The sequence below is a fragment of the Trifolium pratense genome, linkage group LG6, assembly GCF_020283565.1.
Source record: "Trifolium pratense cultivar HEN17-A07 linkage group LG6, ARS_RC_1.1, whole genome shotgun sequence".
Lineage (NCBI taxonomy): Eukaryota > Viridiplantae > Streptophyta > Magnoliopsida > Fabales > Fabaceae > Trifolium > Trifolium pratense.
This window is the reverse complement of record NC_060064.1, coordinates 43,967,840-43,995,015: the sequence shown is the minus strand read 5'-3', so window position 1 is coordinate 43,995,015 and position 27,176 is coordinate 43,967,840. Positions and strand designations below refer to the sequence as shown.

General features: G+C 33.5%; 5 protein-coding genes across 11 annotated transcripts; 1 reads left to right on the top strand and 4 right to left on the bottom strand.

Moving 5' to 3' along the window:
- The first annotated feature begins 182 nt into the window (after positions 1 to 182).
- Positions 183 to 1,911, top strand: LOC123888030 (macrophage migration inhibitory factor homolog). Its single transcript, XM_045936979.1, has 3 exons — positions 183 to 512; positions 1,042 to 1,242; positions 1,531 to 1,911. Exons 1-3 carry the CDS (start codon positions 402 to 404, stop codon positions 1,579 to 1,581), a joined length of 363 nt encoding a protein of 120 aa, XP_045792935.1. The 5' UTR covers positions 183 to 401; the 3' UTR covers positions 1,582 to 1,911.
- Positions 1,912 to 2,967: 1,056 nt separating this feature from the next.
- On the bottom strand, positions 2,968 to 7,687 carry LOC123888029 (mediator of RNA polymerase II transcription subunit 7b-like). Its single transcript, XM_045936978.1, has 6 exons — positions 7,541 to 7,687; positions 7,209 to 7,402; positions 5,782 to 5,851; positions 4,498 to 4,664; positions 4,328 to 4,401; positions 2,968 to 3,262 (listed from the first exon to the last, which is right to left on the bottom strand). The coding sequence occupies exons 2-6, from the start codon at positions 7,341 to 7,343 to the stop codon at positions 3,202 to 3,204; spliced, it is 507 nt and encodes a 168-aa protein (XP_045792934.1). The 5' UTR covers positions 7,344 to 7,402; positions 7,541 to 7,687; the 3' UTR covers positions 2,968 to 3,201.
- A 2,790-nt stretch (positions 7,688 to 10,477) lies between these two features.
- On the bottom strand, positions 10,478 to 13,550 carry LOC123888027. Its single transcript, XM_045936977.1, has 5 exons — positions 12,844 to 13,550; positions 11,329 to 11,386; positions 11,125 to 11,242; positions 10,915 to 11,032; positions 10,478 to 10,608 (listed from the first exon to the last, which is right to left on the bottom strand). The coding sequence occupies exons 1-5, from the start codon at positions 13,375 to 13,377 to the stop codon at positions 10,555 to 10,557; spliced, it is 882 nt and encodes a 293-aa protein (XP_045792933.1). The 5' UTR covers positions 13,378 to 13,550; the 3' UTR covers positions 10,478 to 10,554.
- Positions 13,551 to 15,468: 1,918 nt separating this feature from the next.
- Positions 15,469 to 21,276, bottom strand: LOC123888026 (zinc finger BED domain-containing protein RICESLEEPER 2-like). 7 transcript variants are annotated; one of them, XM_045936973.1, is made up of 5 exons: positions 20,985 to 21,276; positions 16,957 to 18,938; positions 16,806 to 16,863; positions 16,455 to 16,494; positions 15,469 to 15,885 (listed from the first exon to the last, which is right to left on the bottom strand). In XM_045936973.1, exons 2-3 carry the CDS (start codon positions 18,923 to 18,925, stop codon positions 16,832 to 16,834), a joined length of 2,001 nt encoding a protein of 666 aa, XP_045792929.1. In that variant the 5' UTR covers positions 18,926 to 18,938; positions 20,985 to 21,276; the 3' UTR covers positions 15,469 to 15,885; positions 16,455 to 16,494; positions 16,806 to 16,831. The 7 variants fall into 7 exon arrangements, with proteins under 7 accessions (XP_045792929.1, XP_045792926.1, XP_045792928.1 ...); XM_045936970.1 differs by having other exon boundaries at positions 15,469 to 15,842; XM_045936972.1 differs by having other exon boundaries at positions 15,469 to 15,842; positions 16,455 to 16,607; positions 20,985 to 21,170.
- Positions 21,277 to 22,432: 1,156 nt separating this feature from the next.
- Positions 22,433 to 26,757, bottom strand: LOC123892328 (WD repeat-containing protein 44-like). Its single transcript, XM_045942118.1, has 7 exons — positions 25,129 to 26,757; positions 24,460 to 24,550; positions 24,205 to 24,362; positions 23,924 to 23,975; positions 23,722 to 23,801; positions 23,530 to 23,623; positions 22,433 to 23,360 (listed from the first exon to the last, which is right to left on the bottom strand). The coding sequence occupies exons 1-7, from the start codon at positions 26,755 to 26,757 to the stop codon at positions 22,609 to 22,611; spliced, it is 2,856 nt and encodes a 951-aa protein (XP_045798074.1). The 3' UTR covers positions 22,433 to 22,608.
- Between the last annotated feature and the right edge of the window lie 419 nt (positions 26,758 to 27,176).

The window sequence follows — 27,176 nt, the reverse complement described above, 5'->3', positions numbered from 1 at the left end:
ACTCAATTGACAATATTAATATTGTTAGGTTAGACATTTTCACCGAGATTTGAACATAAAACCTCACAATTATTTGTGAGTTTTTCATGTAGTGTTTGTCACTTCATCTTAAAAAAAAATGAGAATTCTTTCAATGTCACTTTTGTGACATAAATTAATGTTATTTCAATAATTGAACCGATGTTAGTAACATTTTAGAAATGTACAATATAATATTCTCAACCATTGAAAATATTCCATATATAGATTCAATAATATCCTTAAATAAAACTTAATTTAATTTTATTCTAGAGATCAACCATATTCATGGTCAAAGCTAATGAAAAGATAAAAGCTGTGTGGTGGTGGAATTTTTGCCATGTTAGAGTGTGATAAAAAAAGAAGCAAAGATTGAAGTGAAGATGCCTCTTCTAACACTTTCAACAAACGTTAGCTTTGATGATGTAGATGTATCTTCCATACTCTCTCAACTCAACTCTACCATTGCCAACATATTGGGTTACCCTCAATCTGTATGAATATTTTCCCATCTCAAGCCTCTCTTTATTATTGTTAATTTACATGACTTCAAGTGCATATATTTATCATGTATGTATTCCTAAATCATTGATTAGTTTAAGATTTTCCATAGATATACATATTTGTAGTGTTGAAAATTTTAGTTTTATGATCAAGATATGTGGGAAATTTGGGTTAAAACTTTATTATATACAAATATGTTGAAAAACTTGATTGAATCTATTTTTCACAAAAAATGTTATACTATATATTAATTAGATTAAAGACAAATATTTTGGGATAATATGAATTTAATGATCTGATTGCTATGAGCTATGAAGCACGGACACCTCTATAATTAGACATATCGCGGTATCCGACACGTGTCGGTGTTCGACACTCGTATGACGCTCGTACGACACGTGTCGGATTGGTCATACCGGTGTCCAAATAAAGTCAAATTTTCCTTTTTGTTTGTTCTAGACACGTGAAGTCTATCATCACTTTCCTTTTTATTATTTTATTGTTTATGTTGAGGTGTAGTATGTGACAGTTTCATTAGAAGGACCAATAGCCATATCTTTTGGTGGAACTGAGGAAGCAGCTGCTTATGGTGAATTTGTGGCTATTGGTATTCTCAATCCAGAGTTGAACAAAAAACTAAGTGCTGAAATTGCTTTAGTTCTTCACACATTGTTGGCAGTGCCCAAGTCACGTTTCTTCTTAAAATTCAATGACATTGAGGTTCTAAAATTTACTATTTTGAATTGTTTCTCATTTTTAAATAATGCATATCACCCCTACTTCGCCCGGGAGATGATTCTCTTCATTGATATAATGTGCAGTGGAATCTTAACCACTAATTCACTATTAATTCAATGGGTCCATATAATTGGATGACCATGATCAACCCTGGACACTCCATTAAAAAATTCACCGGAGAGGATACATTCCCTATTACACCCACCCCACCCGTCTATTGATTTGACTGAACTTGAAAATGTAACAGTGCTTCATTTGGTTTGTTTGTAGGGTTATAATTGTGGATTGAATGGTGGTATCATGGTGGTCGAATCCAAATGATTGCATAATGAAGTGTGTTTGGATTCTTTACGAATACAATTATTATAAGATCTAAATCCAAAAACACAATAAAATAGATATGATGTGTACGATGAAGACAATCAATCAAGTTTGAATTTAAGACCTCGTGTATGGTGGTATTAGAATTACATTAACTTGTACCTCACGGGGCACAAGTTATTTAGGTAAAAAAATTGTATGAAGTAGTTGGATAGACAAAGATAAGAAGAGTACCTGAAAGTGTGATTTGATAATTTATATTTTGTGGTTAATAAGCTTGCGGGTTTGTGCAAAGCTACCTAAACCTAATCTTATATATTGTTTAATCTATGTGTTGTTTGTTTATAAAAGTATCCTATAGAAGATTTATTCTACTTTTATATGGTGATGCCATCATTTTCATGGCAACCGTTAATAGAATTAGTGAGGAAATAGAATTCGTTGATTTTGATTTAGGAAATAAGAGTATAATTTGGGAATAAATAAGAGAGTTTTTTTGTTTTGTTTTTGTTTACAATGAAGCTGAAGATCGTACTTAGAAGTTTTATCATACTACCCAAATCCTCACTATTAGATCAAACTTACGATAAATAAGAGAGTTAATCTAACTAGTTGTTGACAAAAAAAAGGTAAGAATACATGAACTATTGCAGATATTAAAATAAAAATAAATACATTAAGCAATAGAAAAGAGTGTTCGAATTTTCTGGCCAATCGAAATGTTGGAGCAAAAGGCAAAATCCGAGGGTGAGTCTAAGCGGAGTAGAGAAGTCGTCGGTGTTTGTTTCATTTTGCACCAACATTTCTTTTTATGCAAAATAAAAATACCGACGATTTATTCCGCCTATACTCACTCCCCGGATTTTGCAGCAACCATCACGCCCACCTAGTCATTAGGGCTTGATCCTTGCCCCAACAACTGGGTATAGGTCACGCGCTTTAACATTATCTATTTTTGGGGCTAATTAATTAGGACTACACCAACACCACCTGCATACGAAGTTAGGGGGCCTTTCAAACCAACTCAATAATCTGGTATACAAAAATTTGAAGTAAATTGAGCCTATATAGTGTGATTAGGAACCATGGTTTTCTCATCAAGTAATAGAAACCTTGCTTCTTTTGGATACATGGTGAAATAACCATTGGTTAATGTACTCTTGTAGATTCTGTCTCAATAACCATTGCTTTGGATGTTACAATCCGATAGGTGATTGAAACTTTAGTCAAGATTTCACACATTCACGCAATTGGGACATTGATGACCGTTTTATCAAGATCAGACAGTTCAGATTCAAACTAAATATGCATTTTTTTTGGACCACGACCACCAATTTACCGAATTTGTGGGGTGTGTAAGGCAGTGAGGAAGGAAAATTAGCTATGTAAACAAACATGTGATATATTACCTCATAAATCAAAGAACAATCAGACTCCATACACTACGATAAACATGCTTCTAAATCTAACGCCTTCATTAAGAAGAGTCATATGACATGACATTTTTTAGGGAAACCGCATAAGTCAAGTATTTCAATCTTTTGACCATTGGAACAAAACTAAGGGTAAAAAAATTTCACATAAGATTATTTTGCATAGCGGATTAAGTATAAGAATGCCCTAATGACCATCGAGTGTTGCTAAGGACTCGTTAAGAATTCTTTGAGCTACTTCTCTCCTCCTGAAATGAAAAGGTATGTTAGGAAAGACTAATGACATGAATGTAACAAAACATCATATCGATTATGTACATAAAGTATAAGAGAAGCAATATCTACCTATTTTTTCCAAGGCAAAACTAGAAAAATAAGGGAGAGAAAGGTTGCATATATCAATTAGACAAATCAAGTTACAAAACATTAGTCATTTTTTCACCTATATGATACAGAAGTCACACAGATGATGGAAAATCAAAGGTAAAACACTCAACAAAGGATTATTTGTGTATCATTAATAAAAAATAAAAAAATAAAAAAATAAAAAAATTATAGAAGAAATAGACAACCCTTTGTCATTTTTTCACCTACCAGACTCAGTATTAACTAAGATACACTGAGAATTGTCTTCTATTTTTAAAATACTAAAACTAGGAGTTATAAAAAATCAGATGCTATGAATTATGGTTGTAAAGTTGGGAGGATTCTCTCACAAATGAATGCTATTTGTAAGCATGGTTGTTAAAATCACATGTTAACATGGACGATTTAATGTTTTTAGGTATGAAAATGAGTTAAATTGGTGGTAAATAACCAACTACCGCCTAGTTTGGATTAGTTTCTAGTTAATAGAAATTTCTCAGTTAAAATAAGTATGTGGTTCTTTACTTACAGAAAAGCCCTTACAACCTTATAGATGCATGCGAAGAAGTTAATAGAGAGCTTCTAAGAAAATTGAGATGCATACAAAGTTTTTTTTTGAAAAACTCAGGCATCACAAGATTCTTTTAATAGCTCTTTTTCCATAAAAGCTTCCTTTGTGAGAAATTTATCAAAAATGGCTCTAAAAGTGGAAGCACTACATTACATGACATGAGTTAAATCAAGGGTTACGACTTAAGCAGATCATAGCATTAATTAATCTCTTTACATTTTAATGATGGTAAGTATGATAAAATTGTGAGACCAACAAAATTGTTAACTGCTCTCAAATAATACAGCGAGGACATTTCAATATGTTGGCACCAGAACAAAAGATTCCCAAGAGTTCCTATGGTATTAAGGAAAATATTATGAAATGTATTACATACCTCTTTATGTCCTCCAGGGCTTGTTTGCGGCGCTTTATCTGAAGTTCCATAATGTGAATCAGTGTTGACCTCGCCTAAATACATGATATAATAATGAAAGTTCCATTAAAAAGAAAAAAAGAAAGAAGCATGCAAACGAAAGGCAAGTATATATAATTGTATATGTATACCTGATGAGGATGCAATGAATTTAAAAGATGATGTAGGTTTTTGAATACAGTCGAAATTTCTTCGATTCTTCTTGCATACTGGGATGGCCGCTCAATAAGAATATCAGCAAGCTCCAAAATGTGTAGTTGGAGTTCGCTATTAAGTGATCTCAGTTCCTTCTTGAAATCTATATAAAATCAAATTATGAGAGAGGAACTTTTAATGATAAAGAAAATACAGTATGAACGCTATATCTTTCCAATCACTCACATTATGACATGGGTGTAAGTTCTAAGTATATTTACAAAGCAATGATTATTTACACAAGAATTCAATCCACTTAAGTTATAATAATAAACAGAATCACTAGCAGTAGCTGAACTGATCATATACAAGCCTATTAAAGAAGGGGCTAATCACCAGAATTTGGAACCAAAGGTGTGTTAAAAGTTGTAATTTGTACCGCATCTATTCTAAGCTAGTGACATAATGATCATCTTTTCCTACAGTTAAATTCTAATAACTGATGTAAATGAAAGTTGATAAACAAGCTAAAAGCTAGAAGAAAGAGAAAAGAGGACTTGACACCATGTATTGACTTTTGTGATAAGTCTAGACTATACAATCATCTTGAAGGTTACAACATTTATTATATCCTAAGATCACTAAAGCTGAAAATGTGTGTTGATTATTATTTATTATGATAGATTTAGTGTTTCCTGCAGTAGCTGTTTGTTTTTCCCTTGTTCTTTGGTGTTTCGTTATTTGGTGTGTTGACTTCACTGTGAATGGTTGGCCATTTGTTTGTACTTCTTTTACCTGTTTTGCACTTCTTGTGCTTAATAGTGTATTTTAATAAATTCTTTTGCAGTTCAAAAAAAAAATAAAAAATAAAAAATTTATGATAAATTTAGTTCCCTATTTATTAGGATATTTATTTTCCTTATTTTATGAATCTCTCCTGTATATAAGTTTGAACCTCTCATAGTGAAATACAAGTTTTTTTTTTGACAACATAGTGAAATACAAGTTAATCATTATGTTATTCAACTATGTGAAAGATAAATCTACGGAGAGGTTACCTAAAAGGAGAGGTTACCTAAAAGTAGCATTCATGTGGACAGAAAGTAAGTTCCAGAATCATCCCAAAGGTCACCCCAACACAACATACAACAGCAAAGTATGGAAAATATTGAAATACATAATAGAAAACCAAACTATTTTTATCGACTCACATGGTCACTTCATAACATTATCAATCCAAATTGAGCATTAAAAGTTTAATAAAGCAAAAGATAGCCTACCAACATTCGGCCCCTTAGAATATAGCTGGCGCACCCCTTGTTCTTCCAAGCTTGGTAGAACATCACTGGTCTATTGTAAAAATAATGAAAAAGAAAAATGTTAATTACACTTACATGCTATAACCTGAATGAGATCCTGGAATTTAAACACAAACAGATAAGTATACATTTGGAAAACTACATAGCAAACCTACATGAAACCCTGTTGCAACAGCCCAAATTCTAACCCTCACCAATTCATCCGTTTAAGGTTTGTTGGGGATTTGAAGGTGGAAGGGAGCGGGAGAAAGAGGAGGAAGGGGGTTTCCTTCCACCTTGCACAGGATTTAATTTTTTTCTGTTGGACTAAAACCGCTCAATTTGGGGAACTAAAACTTGAATTGTGGAAGAACTTTAGAGAGCTTTGGAGGACTTCGAAAAATTTCCTAAATCAATTCTGACTTTTTACACTACTCTCAAACAAATAAATATTAGTCATAAGTCTTTCTCACCTTTCCCCTCCATAAACTCTTGCTTGGGAGAGACTATCCTTCCTTCCCTTTCGGCCTTTCCAATATGGCACCCAATCATAACCCTTAAAAAAGCATACCAAGTTACCAACCAACTAACTAGAACTCGTGTTTAGATGACCTTACTAAAACATCTTTTGAAAGGAGACATTTTTCAAAAACAATTAGAGTTGTGTTGTGTGACTAGGATGTTATAGGTTCAAGCCAACCAGAAACACACTTACAATTGATCTGACCCTTCCCTAAACCCGCCATAGCAAATCATTTTATAGCACCGGTTGCCCTCTTCTTTTAAAACAGATTTCGAAAATCATAAAAATGTTTCATTGTTCTTTACATAATCTAAATGCCAGTAAAAACATATAAAAACTAAATTAACCTTAATAAGAGGCAAAATTTTATTCTCCACAAACTCCAACAAAGCGCTCATTCAAATGTAATCGTAAATTTAAGAGAGCTTAATGGGCATAAATTATCCGTGTAAATCAGTTTCACACTACCATACAATGAGAGATCTCCGTTTTTCCATATCATGCCATCAATATTCAATATCAAAATACACTTACAAAAGTATGATAATGTGGCAAAATCATGGCTTTCATCGGATACAGGTTTAAAATTGATTTACATTGACAATGCAAATTGTTTAAGGCCCTATTTAGATTGACTTATTTGACCTTATCTACAAACATAAGTTTTGTGAGACTGTCTAGGAGAAATTATGAAAACAACTTACAACGATTTTCATAAGTTTGTCTCAGCTTTGTTTTCATAAGTTCTCCAACATAGCTTACAAAAACAGCTCCTAACATATAACTATATAAGCTGCAAATAAGTTGTTTATCCAAACAGAGCCTAATCCAATTTAAAATCACAATAGTAATATCAAAATCATAAGGTTAATTAAAAAATCCTCACAGTGTAATTTCCACCAAAACAAATGTAAGTTCCTTCAATTGGCAGTGGAGGCTTTGGAGCAGAGTCATCATTTTCCAAGTAATCTTTGTAAAGTCTATAATAAGGTGGTGGTGGTGGGTATGTTGCTGTTGCCATAGCAAAACCTTTCTAACAATGAACCCTTAAAGTTCATACATTCATCTCAAATTCAAATTCTGCACCGTTAAATTTGATAAAAATAATCAAATCGAATTGTGTATTGGAGATTAAATTGAAACGAAATCATAACTGATTTTGAACCCTAGAATAACCAATAATAATATTCAGAAAAATAACAAAATGTTGAATTGTACCTGAGAGTGAGTGAGAAACTCTGAAACACTCACTTTTTTTTCCTTCGTTTTTATTTTTCTAGCAAAGAAAGTGTTTGGTTACCTACGCAATAAAGCAATGTGGAACCCAATTTTGAACACTGTTTTTTTAAGGTGAAATGAAGATTACAAGACAAGTGGATAATTAAGATGTTTTCTTGCGTCAAAAAAAATTAAGATGTTAGGATCTCATACCCTCAAATATTACAATTTTGTCTTTGATACAAATTTTGGTTCATAAAAATCGAAGTTTTTTCTAGTTTAAATTCAGGAAAAATTCGGTTAACAGGAACCGATTTTTTTCTAAAATCCGGTTCGTAGAAATCGAAGTTTTTGTTAAAGGGCAAAAAAATAAAATCTAGAGGGGGAAAAAGAAACATGGGGGCCTAAAGAGAAAACATCGATAATTAACTTTGCTTGGACGAATTGTCCGGCAGAACCAAGTTCGATTATTTACTTCGCAGTCAAACAAAATATTAGGCAAAATAAATTGTATTTTATTTTGTTTTTTTACATGTCTTAGTGAATGAGGTATGATACTAAGAGTAGACTTCAGGAATACTACCAAGACCTTTCAGCAAGAAATTATTTATTTGCGTAAATAAGTTATTTTGTATATGTTTAAAAACGGGTATAAAGAATGTGTTTGGATTGACTTATTTTAAGTTTAAATGGACTTTTTTGCTGATATAAATTGTTATATTAGTGTAAATTAATAAAAGAATGTTTATCACAATTTTATAAATTACTATGTCATATTTTAATAAGCTCTCATGAGATATGATTATCATTGAACTTACATAAATGTTATATAAACACAATTTTTGAACATAAGTTGCACAAATATACTGATTTTTATTTTTTTAATCATATACTATGTTTATCGATTTGTGTGCATAACCTTTTCCTTTTATATTATGATAAGATGTTGTATTTTTATTGACTAGAATGTGTTTAGATAACACGCCTCTTGAACTTAACATGTATTTTATGAGAAAATACCTCACCTTAAAAGCATATCTTTTAAAATCTATTTTGAGTCTATATTAAACTTATCTTCTTAATTATATGATTATCTTTGGAATTAAAAATCAATCCAAACTGAACTAGGTAAGATGGTGAAGAAATATTATATGAATAAATGTTTGGTTTAATTGTTTAATTTTTAGACTGAAAAACGTTAGCAAAATTCAACCTATATCCACTTTTTGTCTCTAAAGTCATCTCTTTCCCTTCAAATCCTTCCTCTAAAGTTCTTTCCTCCCATTGTAACTCTCAAACATAATCATAAGGTTTATGTTTGGTTTAAGGTATTTCCCTAACTTCTTTTTTTTTATGCACATCTTCGATATAATCTTAGCTATTCATGGAGAAGTTTGTGGAGTTCTAGGAGTGTGTTGAAGAGGGGCTGTCGTTGAGTGAGTGGGGATGGTAGTAGGGTGAGGATGATGGGGGAACCATGGATTTGAGGGGAATTAAGGAGGGAGGTGGTTGAGTACTTAAGTTTGCCTCAAGGTGAGAGGTGAGGAGGTGTATGACTTATATGTCAACCAACTAATGGTGGAAAGGGAAAAGAGATGGGATTTGCATAAAATTCAAACTTTATTTTCAATTGATGATGTAAAAACTATTATGTCAATGCCCCTTTTCTAAACAGTCAGGGAGGACAAATTGATATGGGATGGTAATAAATAGGGGAAGTACTCAGTTAGAGAAGGGTATTGTATGCTCATGAATGATAAATAGAGGCAGGAGGTAGGGGTTGAGCAAAAGAACTCGGAATGCTCCTCCCAAGATATGTCATATGTTGTGGAGAGTTTGTCGCGGTTGCATTCCGACGCGAGTTCGATTGTTATTACGACATGTGGAGTGTATACCGAGTTGCCCCTTGTGCAATGAGGGTAGTGAAGATGATTATCATGCATTTTTTACATGTCCAAAGGTTGCTAGTAGCTGGGCAGCTGGTCTGAATAATGTTATATTGCATAGGCTGAATAATTTCAATAATGCAGCAGATTTGGTGTTTCATATATGCATCCAGGACGACCGAAATGTTGCAGGCCGAGTAGCCACACTGATCTGGAACCTATGCAGAACAGAAACGAGGAAGTGTGGAAAAATTCAAAGTTGTTACCGGTTCAGGTTGGACATAACACACTTCTGATATGGCAGCAGTGGTTGGACATAACTCTGGTGCAAGCACGCAACCAGCAGGCTCCACGAGTCCATAACAACACAAGATGGGTGAAGCTGCAAGAAGGATGGATCAAATGTAATGTAGTCGCAGGTTTCTTTATAGATCAAGGCATCGATCACAACAATAGCTTGCTGCATCCGGAACAGCAATGGCGAGCTTCAACATGCACAGACCCAACAGTACAACTTAAAGCTATCCACACTTGAATAGGACTAGTATTAATGTATGATTAGAAGAAAGAAGTTTACTTCGAAGGGTGGGTTCAAGTTTTATCCATTGTTGGCAACTCACTAAGATAATATATTTCACCTCCATGTTTATATTTTTTTAAGGTATTAGTTCATTGGAGAACTGAGGAATCCAAGAGAAACTTGTGAGTTGTTCAATGTGATCATGAGATCACCAGTTGGTTCAATGAGATAATCAAAACTGGATCACAATTTCGGTTTACAGTTACGGTTTCTCATGTTGTATCTTTGGAACTTTCAATTATTTTGTAAAACATTCATCAAAGCTCAATTTTGGATGTAAACCATTTCTTCAAGTCTTTAACTATATCTTTGCAATCCATTATGGTTTTCCCCTTAAATTTACCTCGTCTTAATAATTTATTTAAGTTAAATTTAGAGTGTTATACTTACTAAATGACAGTATCACTATTATTTATAATTATTCATCATGCATTCATGAAAAAATAAGAAAAATTCATTTCTTATCTAACTTATTTTCAGTTCACTATACCCTCAACAAATAATATGGCATGTTAAATCGTGACAAAAAGTCGTTCATAATCATAAGATCACTGAAATTGACTTGTTGCACCTGGTCGATATTCCCCAATTCCTAGTAAGTCCTGTAAAAGTATGAACACATTACAATTAACTAATGGTCTTTCTTTACAAAATAATTCGTAACAGTATTTTATTTATTTTTCTTAAACCATATTTGTTTATGACTGTACTTTTTTTTTTCTCTTTTGAACTCAATAGGACAGTTAAAAATGACCATTTTGGGTTGGGGTATACAGGTTTCTAAATGCAATTATTCAATTTATCTGTGATAACCATTTCTAGAGAACTCTCACAGATTTAAGAACGAGAACATACTCCAAATGGTTGAAAATAAACTCAAAAATGCAGAGCATGATAATATGACATACTTGACAAGCTTTATTTTTCGCTCTAGTCTCTGCTGTGCTTGGTACATCATGATTTGGTTTCTGAAATCTCTTTTCGCGTCGATCACAAGAGCCCCATCCATCTGAAAACCTGCCACCCCTGGTGTAGCAAATAAAAATCGATATCAACTGCAGATTATAGTTGTGAGAATAGAGATCAATGGGTGAAAAATTAATAAACAAAAAACATACTGCATGTGTGCACGAATCACAAACTCAGCACGCTGAACGTTGCGATCCCCGTCGAACTCAATATTCTTGTCTCTAATTTCATAAGAAATATTGAAGTAACAAGAAATCTTTCTCCAACCTATAAGAAACATGTGCACCAAGTTACATCTAGTACTGTCTCATTTTATTTTAACAGTTAGAATGAAGACAGACTTTGTACTGTACCTGTTTTTTTAATGTAAGGATTCCCCGAAATCAATGTGTAATCAGTTTTCTCCAAAATCTGTCCATTTAACGCATAAAAAACGACTGAACATTAGGTAAGTTCTATGTTAAGTCAGATAATTGCATAGTTTTTTTTTTTTTTTAATAAAAAGATACTTGCATAGTTAACTGTGGATACTGTTGTGTTATCCGCAGGTTACAGTTTATCTATTACAGCTCTGAAATTCGGTAATCCAGATTTAAAGTATCTGTTAACATGCCTCTGGATACTACTATTTGAAAAATAATATTAAAAGAATATTGAGGACAACTGCCAGCAAGTTATGGATATATTAAATAGATAAAGCCTATATCATGAAGTAATTTGTAAGGTTAAAGGTAAAAATAAGCTTAAAGCTGAATATTCACAAAATGTGGTGGCATACCCAGTGTTGTAGCCACAGCGATAAGCAATGCCTTTTCTAATCCTTCACGGGCAAAATTTGTTTAGCATTACAGTCTATTTTTTTATGACCACTGACCAATTAATGTAAGAATGTATACATACATGTTGAGATTGCAGTAGTTTTAGTATAGACTTGTTGCACAAGCCATCGTGTTTTAGGCTCAGCTTGAGCTCAAGTCCTGTGGCCTGCAGTTGAGCGCAGGATAGGCGCAGGCTTGGCTAGTTTGTTTGTAAACAGTTTTGATGTACTCGGACTAAGTGCTATATAAGGCCATGTCCCTCTATGATTGAGCTAATGAGTATAACCTTTACCTAACAATACATAGTTCCTCTTCCGTTTTTAAGTAATTAATTGATAATTTTAATGGCATACACTATCAATGTGAATCAGTTTTACTCTAATGTTCAATGAAAAAAGACCATTTGTTTATGTCATACGTCAATTTGAAATAAGGCGATGTGGCATAGTAGGAGATTTTTATTGGATGTTAGTATAAAACAATTATTTACAGAAATACAATAGTTGCACCGGTTTAACAAAATGTACTATATTTTGTAACAATTACCATTGGATAATGATATATGTCACGACACAACTGCTCACGAGAGCATCACGACACATCATGTATCCGTAGCGGAACCCCTTTTACTTTCATCAAACTGATGCATTCAGTCAAATGGCACACAATCTAATGGCTGTAAATCCATTCATGACAAGTTCATGATCTTTTCCCTCGCTACAAATAACATCACCTGATTATTGTTCACCTAGCGTGTTTTCCAAGAAAAAGCTTATTCAATTGCTAAATTGAAATTCGTTATTATTTCGTCAAAGTAATTCTCATGATAATTAGCACTACTCTTTAAGAATTAAATAAAACAGAAAGAAAATTCAATTTATCTAAGTTCATATCCTAACTGTGCGAAGGAAAGTTAACCTATTAGAATTAGATGATATCATATTCTTCCATTTCATTATTATATTCACATCAATCAAAATCAAATAACATCTTTACTTGAAAAATTGAACCTATAACCTAATTAGGAAGCAAAGGAATGAGACTAATTACCGCCATAGCTGCATTCTGATACTCCTTAAACAACGAAACCGTTGGAAACATTCCAGACAAGCTATGCCACATACCGTTATCATTCTTTTCATCATTTCTCCCAAAGCACCGCGGCGATACTTCATTGTAACTACTAATCTCCTTCACTTCATTCATCTTCCTTATCTCCGGCGACGAATAAACCTTCGCCACGCTCGTAGGCGTCTTCTGTACAGATCGAACCATAGCAAGAGGACTAGTTTCACATGAATTTGAACCAGAGATTCTCGCGATCTTCCTCGGAGGTCCGTAAGGCCATGGATCTTGAACAACTTCACCGCCGTCGGTTGAAAACTTCGACGATGGAGGCGGCGTTGGTGAGGGTGGAGGTTTTGAGATCGGAGAAGGTGATTGGCGGTTGTGGTACTTGATAGCGAGAGGTTTGTGCTTGGATGAGGAATGTGAAGCGGAGGCGGAATCGATCATCGCCCATAGAGCGGCGTCGTCGAGATCTTTGTCGTCAACGATGACTGGATAGGTTATCGGCGATGACATTTAGGGTTTGGAATTGGGAAATTTTGTTAGGATTTTGAGCTTGTTGTGAGAAGAAAATGAATCTTCAGTTTTTGTTGTTGAAAGAATCTGAATCTGAAACGCGAAAGGAAAAACGCGGGTAGTGCTATTTGAATTCAAGTTGTTTGTGTGAGTGATGGTAAACGACGTCGTGTTGTTTTCTTTTTCCTTTGGTTACTTTTGTTGGAAGTGAGGAGAGAAAATAATATTTCTTCTGTTTGGTAGGAGAAAAGAATGAAAGTTTTTTAGCCTTATGCATAATATAAATATACGACGAAAACATAATTTTTTATTTCTAAATTTTACTTCCCTCGGCTGAACTTTTATTTTTCATGATTTTTTTATCAATTAGTTTAGTAGTTAGAATTTCACATTTTTAAGATGAATAATTAGGTGTACTTTGGTATGCATATTACATATGCTCACGAGAAGAATTGCACCTTTTTTATTTATATTTTAATTAGTAACTATAATAATTCTTATTTTTATGTTTTCGATTAAAAAAATACTCGTACATTTGTGTTTATAGAATGATATATCTTTAAATAAATATTTTTAATGAAATTTTCATTATTAGAAATATTAACAATTTAATATTTTTTCGGTAAATTTTTTTTTTAATATTTTTATTAAATAATTAAATATTTAGGGAAATATAGAAAAAATTACGGATATTGAAAGTCGAGAGAGATAGACAGACATAGGAAATGTCTCTATCAACAAATGGATAATAGGAGTCAAAGGTTTTAAAAAATTACTATGAAAGATTTTAGAGATTGAAAAATTAATTTTAGTTTTTCAATCCTCGTTATAGTTAGTTTGTTTGTTTTTATTTATTTTTTTATGGAAAATATATAAAAAAAATAATTGTTGAGTCAAAGGTTTTCTCTTCCTTTTTGAAAAAAGTTGAGTCAAGGTGTGAACTTGGGTTAAGTCTTAAGGAGTTAAGGAGCATTTGAGGCCTTTGTTATATTTTGTTTCTAACCATTATCATCAAATGACTGTACTATATAATGAACTTCTTTATTAATAATAATAATCTAACTAATTTGCTTGCAAACATGGACAAAAGATATGCAATAACTTGCTATCATTACGTGCACATAAACACGTCCAATGGATACTAGAAAATTGTTTCTTGCTATAAACACTTGTTTTTTAAGGTAAAATTTTCAATGTTTAAGGTAATATAATGAACAATTTTATCTTTTTTCTTTCTAATTTTTGTCACTAATTTAATTTTTTTTTCTATTAGTGATAATCCTCAATGTTTTGTTTTCTAGTAGTGATGACTTTTTTTCCAGTAAAGATAATCCTCAATGTCTTTGTTTCTGTTTTTTTTAGAGATCAATGACTTTGCTTCTAATGCATGTAATATGAAATAAAATATTCATGTATCAATGTGTTTTCTTCAATTTTGTATAAAGAAGTAGTACAAAAGGTTAACCTATATTTTCAAAATAATATTTAATTGATTTTTTAAGACATATTTAATTGATAAAAGTCCATATTTTTACAAAAGTTATTCCAATATACGCTACATTGGAATAACTTTTGTGAAAATACCCCGCAAGTGGGCGGTGAGATTGATCCCCTTAGATTAGTCGGTCCTAAAGCCGGATACCAAGTTTTTTTTTTTTTAAAAAAAAACTTTTGTGAAAATATACCATTAATCAAATACCATATTCATTCATGCTATCAGACAAACAAAAACGTGGATGATAAAACCTATCTTCAACATGACATGTGTTACTCGGTACTTTTATACAGGGTGCAACTTGTGTTTAGGGATGACAATTTGACTCATATCCGATGGGCACCCGTAAAAAATACCCATAACGGATAGGGTAAAGACTCACATTTTGGATACGAACACGGATATGAGTATAATTGACATCCCTAAATTTGCTACAAGCTGTGTTCTCTTTTTGAGATGCATGTCCTTGCGTTATTTATTTATTTATTTATTTCTTAATACTTTTGCTTGATACCGTGATCAAATTTAATGTGATTTTGATGTGCTCTGTAGTTTGGAAGAGAACAACCTCTTATATACATTTAAAATCCATTCTCTCGGTAGCAAATAGTTAGACCCTACTTTAATATGTTGGAAACAAAAATATTCATCATTTGCATACATTATCAGATTTTCCTAATTTCTAGAGACAATTGTGTGGTTAGAAAATTCAGTCTCTCCTCCTAATTGGAAGATTTACCCTTGAATTGAATCAAAATGTTTCAAATCTTCCTTCCCTGGCATTAAGATCATTATTCACATTGAGGATGGACAAATCTTCATCATAAAATGGAACAGCAGCCATGCTTGCATCTCCAACATTATCTGTATATTTTCCTTCTTTTCTCCCTTTCAGTATGTTGTTAATTCTAACATGTCGGTCCTGTTATAAGTGGAGGTCTACATTTTATATGCTTCATTCACTGAGAAGCTGCACCATTCCATCACATTCACAATATCAATAGTGTAAGTAACTACAAGTTGTTATCACATATATAAGTCAGTTTCAACTTATCAGGCTGTAATATGCTATTTTTTTTCAAAATTAATAGCTAACTAAACTTATACTAGAGTAAGGAATTTCCATATAGATACATAGAATGCATGTGCAGCCAGCGAAACATGTTGCATCAATGAAGCAGCAACTCACAAAATGGCATATTGCTTTCACTCAGTTAAAAATGAATCCATAGACAAACACACCTACCTTCATTAAAACACTACAAAATCCAGGAGATAATGTATTATTGATAGCCATGTTATCGATGGCAGACCATGGGGGAGAGCCAAATATCCAACATACCGGCCAACATATGGCGCTGTGGCGCCAACATCCTTTCACAAAATGGCCATATTGGTTTTCCAAAAATCCGCCACTGATATAAGCCATGGCCGATATTTGACAACATTGGTTGATAGCAATATGCAATTACGTGTTACTCAAACAAGAAAAAAGCTAAAAAAAAATAGCTCCATGTTATTATGAGATAATAACTAATACCATATGGTGTATTAAACTTATATTAAATGTCCAAATATATACCTGGAGCAGAATCTTGCCAGGGGACATCCTCGTCTACTATCTGGAAAAAAAGAAGCCAACAACCAAGATTTATCATCATAATATAAGTTGACATGCATAAGGCAGCAAAGAACTACAGCTACTCCTACTCCGGCAACTCCTGAAAGCAAGCTACTATAAAATTTTCAATTAGTGAGGACTTGTTGCACTCGCAGACAGTAATTTTTCAGCAAAAATAAAAATAATTTAAAACAATGATCAATCAATCCAAACATCTGTTTTTATTCAAAATTGAGTATTCACACAAACAAAAACAATTCATTGTTACAAATTAGAAAAACTAACATAAGTTGTTAAAGGAGCCTTACATACCTAATACTAAATTAAAAAGTACTTCATCACTCAACAACATCATGTGAAGAAGTCAGTTCTGCAAAACAAAGAAAGAAATCTCACTAGGTATCAAGTCATAATATAATACAAAAAATAACAAGATACTATCAAATACATCTTGTTTTCTTACCTTGCTCAATTTTCTCTAGATTCTCAATTTCCACATTTGTTAGTAACGGTGATGCTGCTCCCATAAGCCAATCTTGGGTGCAAATAAGAGCTTCCATTGTTATTGGTGGTAGAGAACTTTGATACGAATCAAGCACCCTTCCAGCAATACTCAAGGCAAATTCAGGGGTCATGGTGGAGACAGGTATAGCCAACACATCTCTTGCAATGTTTGCAATGATTGGAAATCGGCTTGAGTTTAGCTTCCACCAGTTTAGGACGTCCAAATCTCCACCACTCTCTAAAGCTTCATCCAAGTACTTACTTAATTCGGTTTCAGATTTTTTGCACCCACTTGATTGGTAGAATTTATTAAAGCCATAGGGATCGTTATAACCACCTTCTTTAGACTTAGTGTGAGACACCTCCAACCCACCATTATACTCCTCAAAAAGTGAGTTCAAACAAGACTTCAATTTATCTATCAAATAATCTGCCTCCTCACCATTATAGTTTTTACTGGCACACCAATTTACAAACTTCACTTTGTGTCTCGGATCTAATACGAGGCCAACCAACAACAACATGTTCAGACTATTGGCATTTCCCCAAAACTTATCATATTTCTGTCTCATGTTTTTGGCCATTAAACTTATACGTATATCCCCAGAATTGCACATATTCTTGATTGCCATTCCAATACCAAGAACCTCAAACATATACATATTGCTAGTCACACAAGAGGAACTAGAGATGCGTAGAGTGGCATCATAAAACAATTTCAAAAAGGGAAGAATTGAGCGTACAATTTCCCAATCTTCAATTGTAGGGACACCTTTTCCCTTTTTTAACTCATCAACATATTTATGATCTTTCATCTCAAGTTTTTCAAATGTCTTATGGTGTTTCAATGCATCCTCTAACATTAAATATATAGAGTCCCATCTCGTTTCAAAATCTAGACAAGCGAAACCTTTATATTCAATGTTTTGCTGCTCCGCACAAGCCTTGAATCTAGTAAATCTCCAATTAGAAGATCTTATGTACCACACGGCAGCACAAATTCTCACAACTGAGTCATCAATCTCCTTTAAACTTTCTTTCACAATCAAATTCAAAAAATACGCACAACAGCGCATATGAATGAAGTCTCCATTCAGAACTAAACTATTCCGAGACACAAGCTTGTCTTTCAGATGTAGAATATCGACATCATTAAGTGAGTCATTGTTAATTGTCAAACTAAGCACACAATTTAGCCCCCATTCATTTAAGCATTGCTCCACAGTCTTAGCCATAACCTCTCGTTTGTGGCTTGTGACCTGAGAAAAATTTAAAACCTTCTTGTGCATCTTCCAGTCTTTGTCAATGAAATGGGCTGTGAGACACATGTAACAAAACTTTTCGGAAGAAGTCCACGTGTCAATGGTGAGACAAACTCTTTGACAGTGTTGAGAAAGAAACTTTTTCAACCTTGTTTTTTCTGTTCCCCATAGTCTCAAAACATCATGAGCTAGTTCAGTGCTTGAGGGGACCTTAAATCTCGGTAGCACAACACTCATAAAATTTTGAAAAGCTGCATGCTCCACGCGTTCAAAAGGAATATCCAAAGCTACGAACATCTTCACCACTACATTTTGGATTGCCTCTTGGTCAAACATGGGGGTTGAAAGAGAAGTACAAATATGTTCCTCCACATTTTCCGTTGAGGCTGAAACTGATTTTTGTCTCTTGTTAACATTTTTCATTGGATTATCCTTGCATCTTGTAAAATGAGCTCGCATAGCACTTGTTCCTTTATCATACCCAATCAAGGAGCCACAATAATTGCATTTAGCTTTCTTTGCTATATCTGAATCTATTGTAAAGTGATTCCAAGCATCGGACCGATTCCTACGTGGTTTAGAGAGAGGCGGTGATACAGCAAGTGGATGGGCAGAAAACATATGTTCTGCTGTCTCAGAGGCTAATATGTCATCACAATCACCCATATTGAAAGTGTTTCTGTTTTACATTAGAAATTGGAACATAAAATCAATTAGTCATATATTTGGTACACTATGACACACAATCTCAATATCTTTGGTATGCTCATATCCCATTCAAAAAGAAATTTTTCTTAATTTGGTTAAGTTACTTCTTAAATCTTATTGTATACCTGATGAAATTTCAACAATACTTACTTCCCCACGTGTCTCCAAGTACACAACTCAAACATGGTTACATCCACCACGATTAAGCATACACTCAGAGACAATAGGACAAGTAGAAAAACGAAATTGCATCAAGCATTACATATAAATTTTATGTACTATCAACTAGTAATTAGTAACTATTAACCATGCCTAAAAAAAAGAAAAAGTGTCGTCCCAGGCTGTCCGATGTTGACAATTAAAGATTCAATATAATGAACGATATCTTGAAAAGGTACACAGGATCATTAAATTGAATCTTAAAAGGAAAACAAATTCTTAACATGAATTTAACTTGCGAACAATTAAAACATTTACCATATGAACTTGAATTTCAAGTTGATACAAATATAATAGAAATAAAACATCTAGAAGGTATTTTATCAAACAGCCTACACAGTTACAGTGTCAGTATTCATAAGATAGTCAAACATCCAAGAAAACTTCTAAATTACAATATTTCCAACAAAAATACAACATCTAAACACAAATTAATAATAAGCTAACTTCATTATTTATAAGTATAATCTTCCAATGCTAAATCCAGCTTAACAGCATGCCATATATTCATAATTTATATTTCATCAAATATAATAGTAAAACTTGTATTTTTTAAGACTCTGTTTTTTATTGGAGTAAGTAAGATACTTGGTTTGGTTGTCTTGTCTAGTTGCTTTAGTTGTTATCTGTATGATGTTAGTTATTTATATTTATATACATATACACTGGCTCTTCAAAGTGTGTGTGTATAGTTATATTATATATCTAGTATATGGTAAGTCAGATACAGAAATTGGGCATAAAAGTATAGAGCTCTCGGACTGTAAAACAATTCTAAATTAGTAAACAGTTCACACACATTAATCTATGATCAGAAAATATAACGCCGTAATTCCAATGCATAATATGTGAGTCATACAGACAACAAACTCAGTGTAAGTATAAGAACGTAGTATAGATCTAGTTTAGTCCAACTCACTGAATTAAAAAATATTGCCGTTGTCTTAAGAGCATTCAGTCTAAATATTGTTGTTGTCTTAAGAGCATTGAAGAAAAAAGATCTATCATTCATGAAATGCATCTATATTCATATGTATTGAAAAATGTAAGTACTGTTATCTAGATTTTTCTATTCGTGTAATGCAGAGCTCTACTGATTGTACACGAATAGTGAAAAATGCTAGCATGTGACCGAAACAAAGCCGGTGAAAGGCATAGTGATTAAAGATAAGTCCACTCTGCCTTGTTGTCGTCATTTTCCCTTTGCCTCAACTTTGGTAAATAACGAATTACTAACCAAATCTATTAGAATCAGCATTCAACTTTTGTTTATGAAAAATCTGCAAAGATGACTTAAAATTAAAATCATTCATAATTAAATGCAAAAACTTTACTCAAACAAAAACACATAATGCAATCAAGACATTTGACTCAAGTTGTTAATGAGCTTCCCCCTCGGACGAATTATTCGGGAGAACCCGAGTTTGATCCCTGGTGGGAACAATTTTTGGCCAGATTTTACTTTCCTCACGACCGAACTCTAGATTACCAGACTCCTATGGCTATTCTCAGTTTACATACAGGATTCTCAGTTTAAAATTTTGCTTCTGATTACAATCACAAACATAAAATTGAGCTTATGAATATGATGGTTGTTAATTTCAATTAATTGTTTAGATTTTTATGATCAAACAAGCACAATCATTCATACATTCACAACAACATACTGAAGTCAAACACCAAACTAAGTTACTGGAAAAAATTCACGAAGTCTTGAACTGAGCTTCAAAGAACAAACGAAATCATTAAGTTAATGGATGCAATCCAACCACAAAATCGAACTGAATGAACGAAATACCTTAATAGTGTGCACGAATGAACAATGAATTCGATTTTGTGGAGGAAATGCAGCGAAAAACCGAAGAGAATTGGAACTGATTAGGGGATTAGGTTTAGGGTTCTTCGATTGTGAAAGTGGGTATCCAAATCCAAATATCCAAAGTGCAAAATGGCATAATGGGTACTTGAACTATTGCGTTATTTTCCCACAATGGATTGGACCGGGTTTAATAATCGGTTTTTATAAGATAATTGGGTTGAATAGTGAGTACTAAGAAGTGTGTAGAAAAAAAAAAGAAAAAAGTTTTGTCATCAAATGACCTGATAGCCGTGATATGATATCAGGTTTCTAAGTGGATTTTGAATAAATTTGGATATTATATTTGAATTTCGGTTGAGTCTAACTCTATTCTTACAAAACCAATTTATAAGATGAACATTACTTCCACTTATAAATATATGTTTTTAGGTTATATATCACCCAATGTAGTTCTCTTAGCACACATCCCTCAAGTTTATGCGGTAATTTGATAACAGATAGCCCAAAAAGTTTTAAGAATAAGTCACGTAAATAGATTTGTATGTGATACTTATGGCTAACTTATAATCAATTTTTATTTCATATGTATATGACTTGTTCTCATTTGTTGATGGATAAATCCCCCCAAATCGGTTTGTTAAGTGAGAAATTGAGAATTGTCTCAACTTATAAACACATGTTGAGTCAATATGTCATTAACGAGATACTCTTATGGCAAATTCTTCACACCTAGGTCTAGACATATGAAGTGTAACACGAATGACCCGATAGCAATTACCTGATATCAGGTTCCCAAGTGAATCTTGAATAAGTTGTGATATCATATTTGAATTTCGATTGAGCCTCACTCAACTCTTACAAAAACATATTGTAAGGTGAAAAACACTTATTATAAGCATATGTTTAGGCCATATATCATATAATGTACTTGTCTTTAACACACACTCATGTTTAAGAATGAGCATTTAGAGCATGATATGAGTGACTCGATAGCAGTAACCTACTAGGTAGTCCAACAAATCTTAAGTATGTTTTGATACGTTCTTAGAATTGTATATTTCATCTAGCTCAACTCTATCTGGCCAACTTTTAAGTAGAGAACTGCCACCAAACACTTAAAACTTTAGGTTGTCATCACATTTATTCTTTTTAAGAACTTCAAGTTATAAAAATTGTCATATTCCCTTTTTTGACATGAAAAGTTTGGCACATTGACGACACTAATATTACATTCAAATCTATTTAAGAAACTTCAACCATATGAGAATTAGTACACCAGACAAAAAATATTAAAAAGAGACATGATAGGATATGCAATAACCAACAGAATTCTAGCTTTCAACACATAAATACAACATTTGACTAAAAAAGGACAAGGATATTTTCATTTGAAATATAGTGTTTGAATTTCATTTACATTTCATGTATCTTGTCTATAATGTTTATGCTGCTTACTAACAAAATCTATACATAACATCAAAATTGCCACACATCATATGGCAATCTAATAAGAAAAACTGAATTTACATTTATGTTATGCCATTTTTTTGCTCTTCCTTTTATCAAAGAGTAAAAAATATTTCTAATTTTAATTTTGCACATGTTAAGCAGGGCCTCCAAAAACTTGTCTACTCATCCTTCTTGGTAATCCAAAATTCTGATAACACCTGATTTCGCCTCCGAATCCGGCCGTCACTATTACCAAACCCCATGCTGAAGGATGCATTGCTGAGGAACCATGAGTACCATCATATGATGAATAATTAGAAGACCAAGAATCACCTGCTGGATTACCTGCAGCAGATATTGAAGGCGAATCGCCATATCTAATCGACGCAGGATCTGAAGAAAATGAATCTCCGATTCCTGAATTCGTCCTAGAAATGGCTGCACCGTCTTCTTCTATTTCACTTTCTTTCTCTTGGTTGTTGGTTTTCTTTGGAACAGGTGGCAACATTCTCTTACTATTCGAGAACGAATCACCTATTCCTGATTCGCTTCGCGACAGCGATGAAGGGTCGTGCTCTGGCGAATTTGATGCATTTTCAGTTGCATTGTTACCTTTCTTTGGAAGAGGTGGAAGCGATCTTTTTGATTGTTTTTTGGCATTATTAATTGAGACTTGTGGTGGATCACCTCTTATCATACATGGCCAAGGTATTGCTACTGAAACATCTTTACATGGAAAATGCTCATGAGCTTGAGTGATTAACAAAGCTCTAGATTTTCCTGTGCTTGATTGTTTATGCTCTTCATTTTTCCATACATAAACATTTGAATCTTCACTTGGACTTATGATGAATTTTCCATTTGGACTAAATGAAGCCGCCATTTGGCTGTTCGGATTTCGAAATCCTGCGTAAGTTATGTTTCAAGTAGGAGAAATGTTAGAACATCACAAGTTCCGATTCAAAAGAATAAAGATACGAGAACACAAACAGAGAAATACAAAAAGTTTGCAAACCAAGTTGGGCTAATTTTATATTTAAGTGAGTATAAGGGGTTCTCGAACTCAATTAATTACCTTTAAATTTATGAATAATTTCTATACCATCCACAATTCTTATCCTGGAATCGCATGAAGTAATAAGCACTTCTGATGGATTATTTGGGGAAAACTATGAAGATGCAAAACCAGTTAGTATGCATTATTGACATAAAGCAATATTGAGTGATAAAAAATCATATATCATATATCATATAAATTATAATTTACCTGAAAACCGGTAACTTTTTTCATCATAGATTTCTTTTTGTTTCGAAGTTCAATAGTGTTTATTTGAGATAATTTGTAATCTGGTAACCAAATAGAAATGAGAGTTAAAAACATAGAATATTAAAATTACAAGCAAAAATAATATGGTAATATTCTAAATTGATTTAGGATCAGTTATAAATATTGGTATATCTATCAACACCTTCTATTCCATAAGTACGACAATTCCCCTTTTGTGTACCAACTAGAACACCCTACAATAAAGAACAAACACAACATCAATCATTAAACTTTGTCAAAATCAGTGTATAATTATTAAATTTTGTCAAAATTATTGTACATACAATGAAAATTGTAGTAACCAAACAAAATAGAAACTGATACTTTTACAGACACGGACACGACATTTACACTGATCGGTGTTGTGTAAGTGTGAGATACCAGACACACTTTCAATCAGAACAAAAAAAGAAGCATACTTACTTGAGCATCAGGGGTGTAAGAAACAGCTGTAACCAAATCATGAATGTCAGTCCAATCGACGACAAGACGAGCAGGGATGTTCCACATTCTGACCTTAGCATCAAGGGAGCCACTAATGAAATAATCATCATCCATAGGGTTGAATTGAATACAGGTTACTGCCATAAAAAGACAATTAAGTACAATTCATGTCCAACTACATATCTTAGAAAAGAAGATACACAAAAAAATGGAAAAGAAGTTCAAATATATTACCATAATCATTATGTGCAAAGAATTTCAAGCATGTCTTAGTATCCAAGTCCCACAATCTCACTGTCTTGTCCATTGAAGATGAAAGAAGTTGCTGCAAGGGAAAACAAAATTCATATATTAAGTGAATTAATCAGACATTTTCACAATTTTATTTTGTCACCACCAAAGTTCTATATCATATAGTCTGCAATTATGATATAGACAATGACAAATATTTTGGATGTCTCTACAAAGAAGTACTAATAGAATGAAGCATTGGAGAGCAATTGTCCACAATAATAGAATGAAGCATTGTCACATAACAAAGACTGTCTCACAACCGATGTGAGACTTCTTAACATACCCCCTCGTGTCCAATGCTATTGGGCTTGAGGTGCAGATATAAATGGTAGATGACCCGATTAGAAACCTGATAGTAGGTGGCCTAGCGGATTATGGAGGAGACTCTGATACCATCTTAGATATGAGAGTTGGGCCCAACTCAACCTTACAAAACCGGCCAGCTTGTAAGTAGGATTGCCCTCACTTTATAAACATATATTCATGTCATCTCGCAACCGGTGTGAGATTTGTTAACATCGGACACCTTTGATGTGAAGTGTCAGTGTTACATATATTCAAATCAAAGCCTCAAAACAAGTGAAAAACATTAATCTACTAAAAGCATACCTGAGATCTAGACCAAGACAAGTCCAAAACTTCATCCAAATGACCATGAAAAGAACAATAAGGTTTCTCAGAAAAAGTAAAAACATTTTCAGGAACATGAACATATTCAGGAATAGCAGCACTCCCTCCTCTTTTACTTCCAAATTTTCCCTTCTTCTTCCCCAAATTCGGAGGCTCAACGCCTCTTTCCATAGAAGACATCAAAGAAGGATGAATAGGAGTAAGATGCCCTTCCTCCATACTCATAACCTCACATTCTTGAACTTCCCAAACATGAATCACTTTATCTTCACCCGCACTAGCCAAAAACCTTCCATCCAAACTAAACCTAATAGTCCAAATACACCCTTCATGTGCTTGAAACTCTTGACACAAATGCAAAGCTGAAAGATCCTTTTGTGATTTTCCATTTTGTTTAACTTTAACCCATTTGTTCTTCCCTTCAGGTTTTTTATGTTGAGGTTGTTCAACCACTTGTGGCGCAGCCATTTCTGATCTTTCACGTTCACCAACAATTCCACTTGCTACACCTTTAATATTCTTCAACAATGAAGCACTTTTTTTTTTACTTAACTTTAAACTCCTTAATATAGCAGAATTTGAAGCTAACTTTTTACCATAACCATCATGTCTTCCATAATTACCGCGCCTCATTATATCCTTTATAAACGGAGAATGTCCCACAGTTTTTTCGAATTCCTCCATTGTTAACTGCTTACCTGTCTCTAAATCGCTTAACCGATTCCATGTTCCATTTTCGCCGTATTCCTTTACAATAAACTCTTTTCCAGTATCTAAATTTTTTATCAAAAAGAACGCTCCAACTCCTCCTGTACCAGGTGTTACCATCGGTGACATCGGTGGTAACTGTCTCATGGAGGTTTCATTAGGATCCCTCGCAATAATCCTATTTCCATCTACATGCCGTGCACGCGTGCACGGCACACCTATTTCAGTAGAGGTTCTTGTTAACCTCTGCTTTGAAATTTTTCCAATCATTTCTTCCTTTCTTAATTTTGCCATTGAGAAAAAATCAATATCACCTTCTGATCGCGATCGAACGAGGACATATTGAACAGGAGACTGCTCTGTAATTTTTTGAATGGATCCACCAGAGGAAGTTGCTGCTGCAACTGTAGATGATGACGAAGATAGTTTTCTAGTGGGAACGGTTGAAATTGAAGAAACAGGAGTTGGAGTTTTTTGTTGATTGATATTGTGGTTGTTATTGTAGTTGTTATCGAACTTTTTCGTGATGGCGCGACCAATGGCTTCGCTGGTGGCTTTAAGATTCTCTTTATTATCAACCAATCCCATGCTTCCAAGCAATCTCCGTCTTCTTTCTGTAATAGATCCTGGTGCAGCCATCCAGATATCATAATTAGGAGTAATGGTGGTTGCCGGTGGAAGTTCCGGCTTTCGATGTTTTGCTGGATGAAAGGCAGAGACAGCAGAGGAGAAGGATATTCTGCTATCTTCATAATCTTCATCTTCATCTGAAGAAGAAGCTAAATCATCAGGGACAGCAGTTGAGAGACGGTTATAGGTCTCAAAGAAATGCATGTCGTCGTCATCGTCGAGGCCGTCCCAATTCATGGTCAGCGTTTTCCGGCGTTCTATGGGGGCCATCTTGCACAGCAGGAAGTTGTTGGAATTGAAATTGAAAATGTGATGTAATGAGAAATTAGAAAGAAATTTTATTATTATTATTGTTAGTATAGTACTAAACTAACTAATAATAATTATTATTTTAACATTTTGTGATTATGTTTTTGTTTTGTTGATTTTTGTGTTTTAGTTTGTGTTGTGTTTTGGGTAGAGAAGTGGAAGAGAGGAAATTGAGGGAAGAAGGAGAGGTCGGTTACGGTTATGGATTTTTTGGAGAAAAGGAGAGGTCGGTTACTGTTATGATTTTTTGGAGGCAAAGAAAAGGTCAACTTTTGTTTCTATTTATGTATGTTTTAATTATAATAATTAAGTAAGGTTATTTGTGTCATTTTGTACAAGATTTGCTTGTTATGCAGAGAAAGTGCTTGTCCACTTAGTAA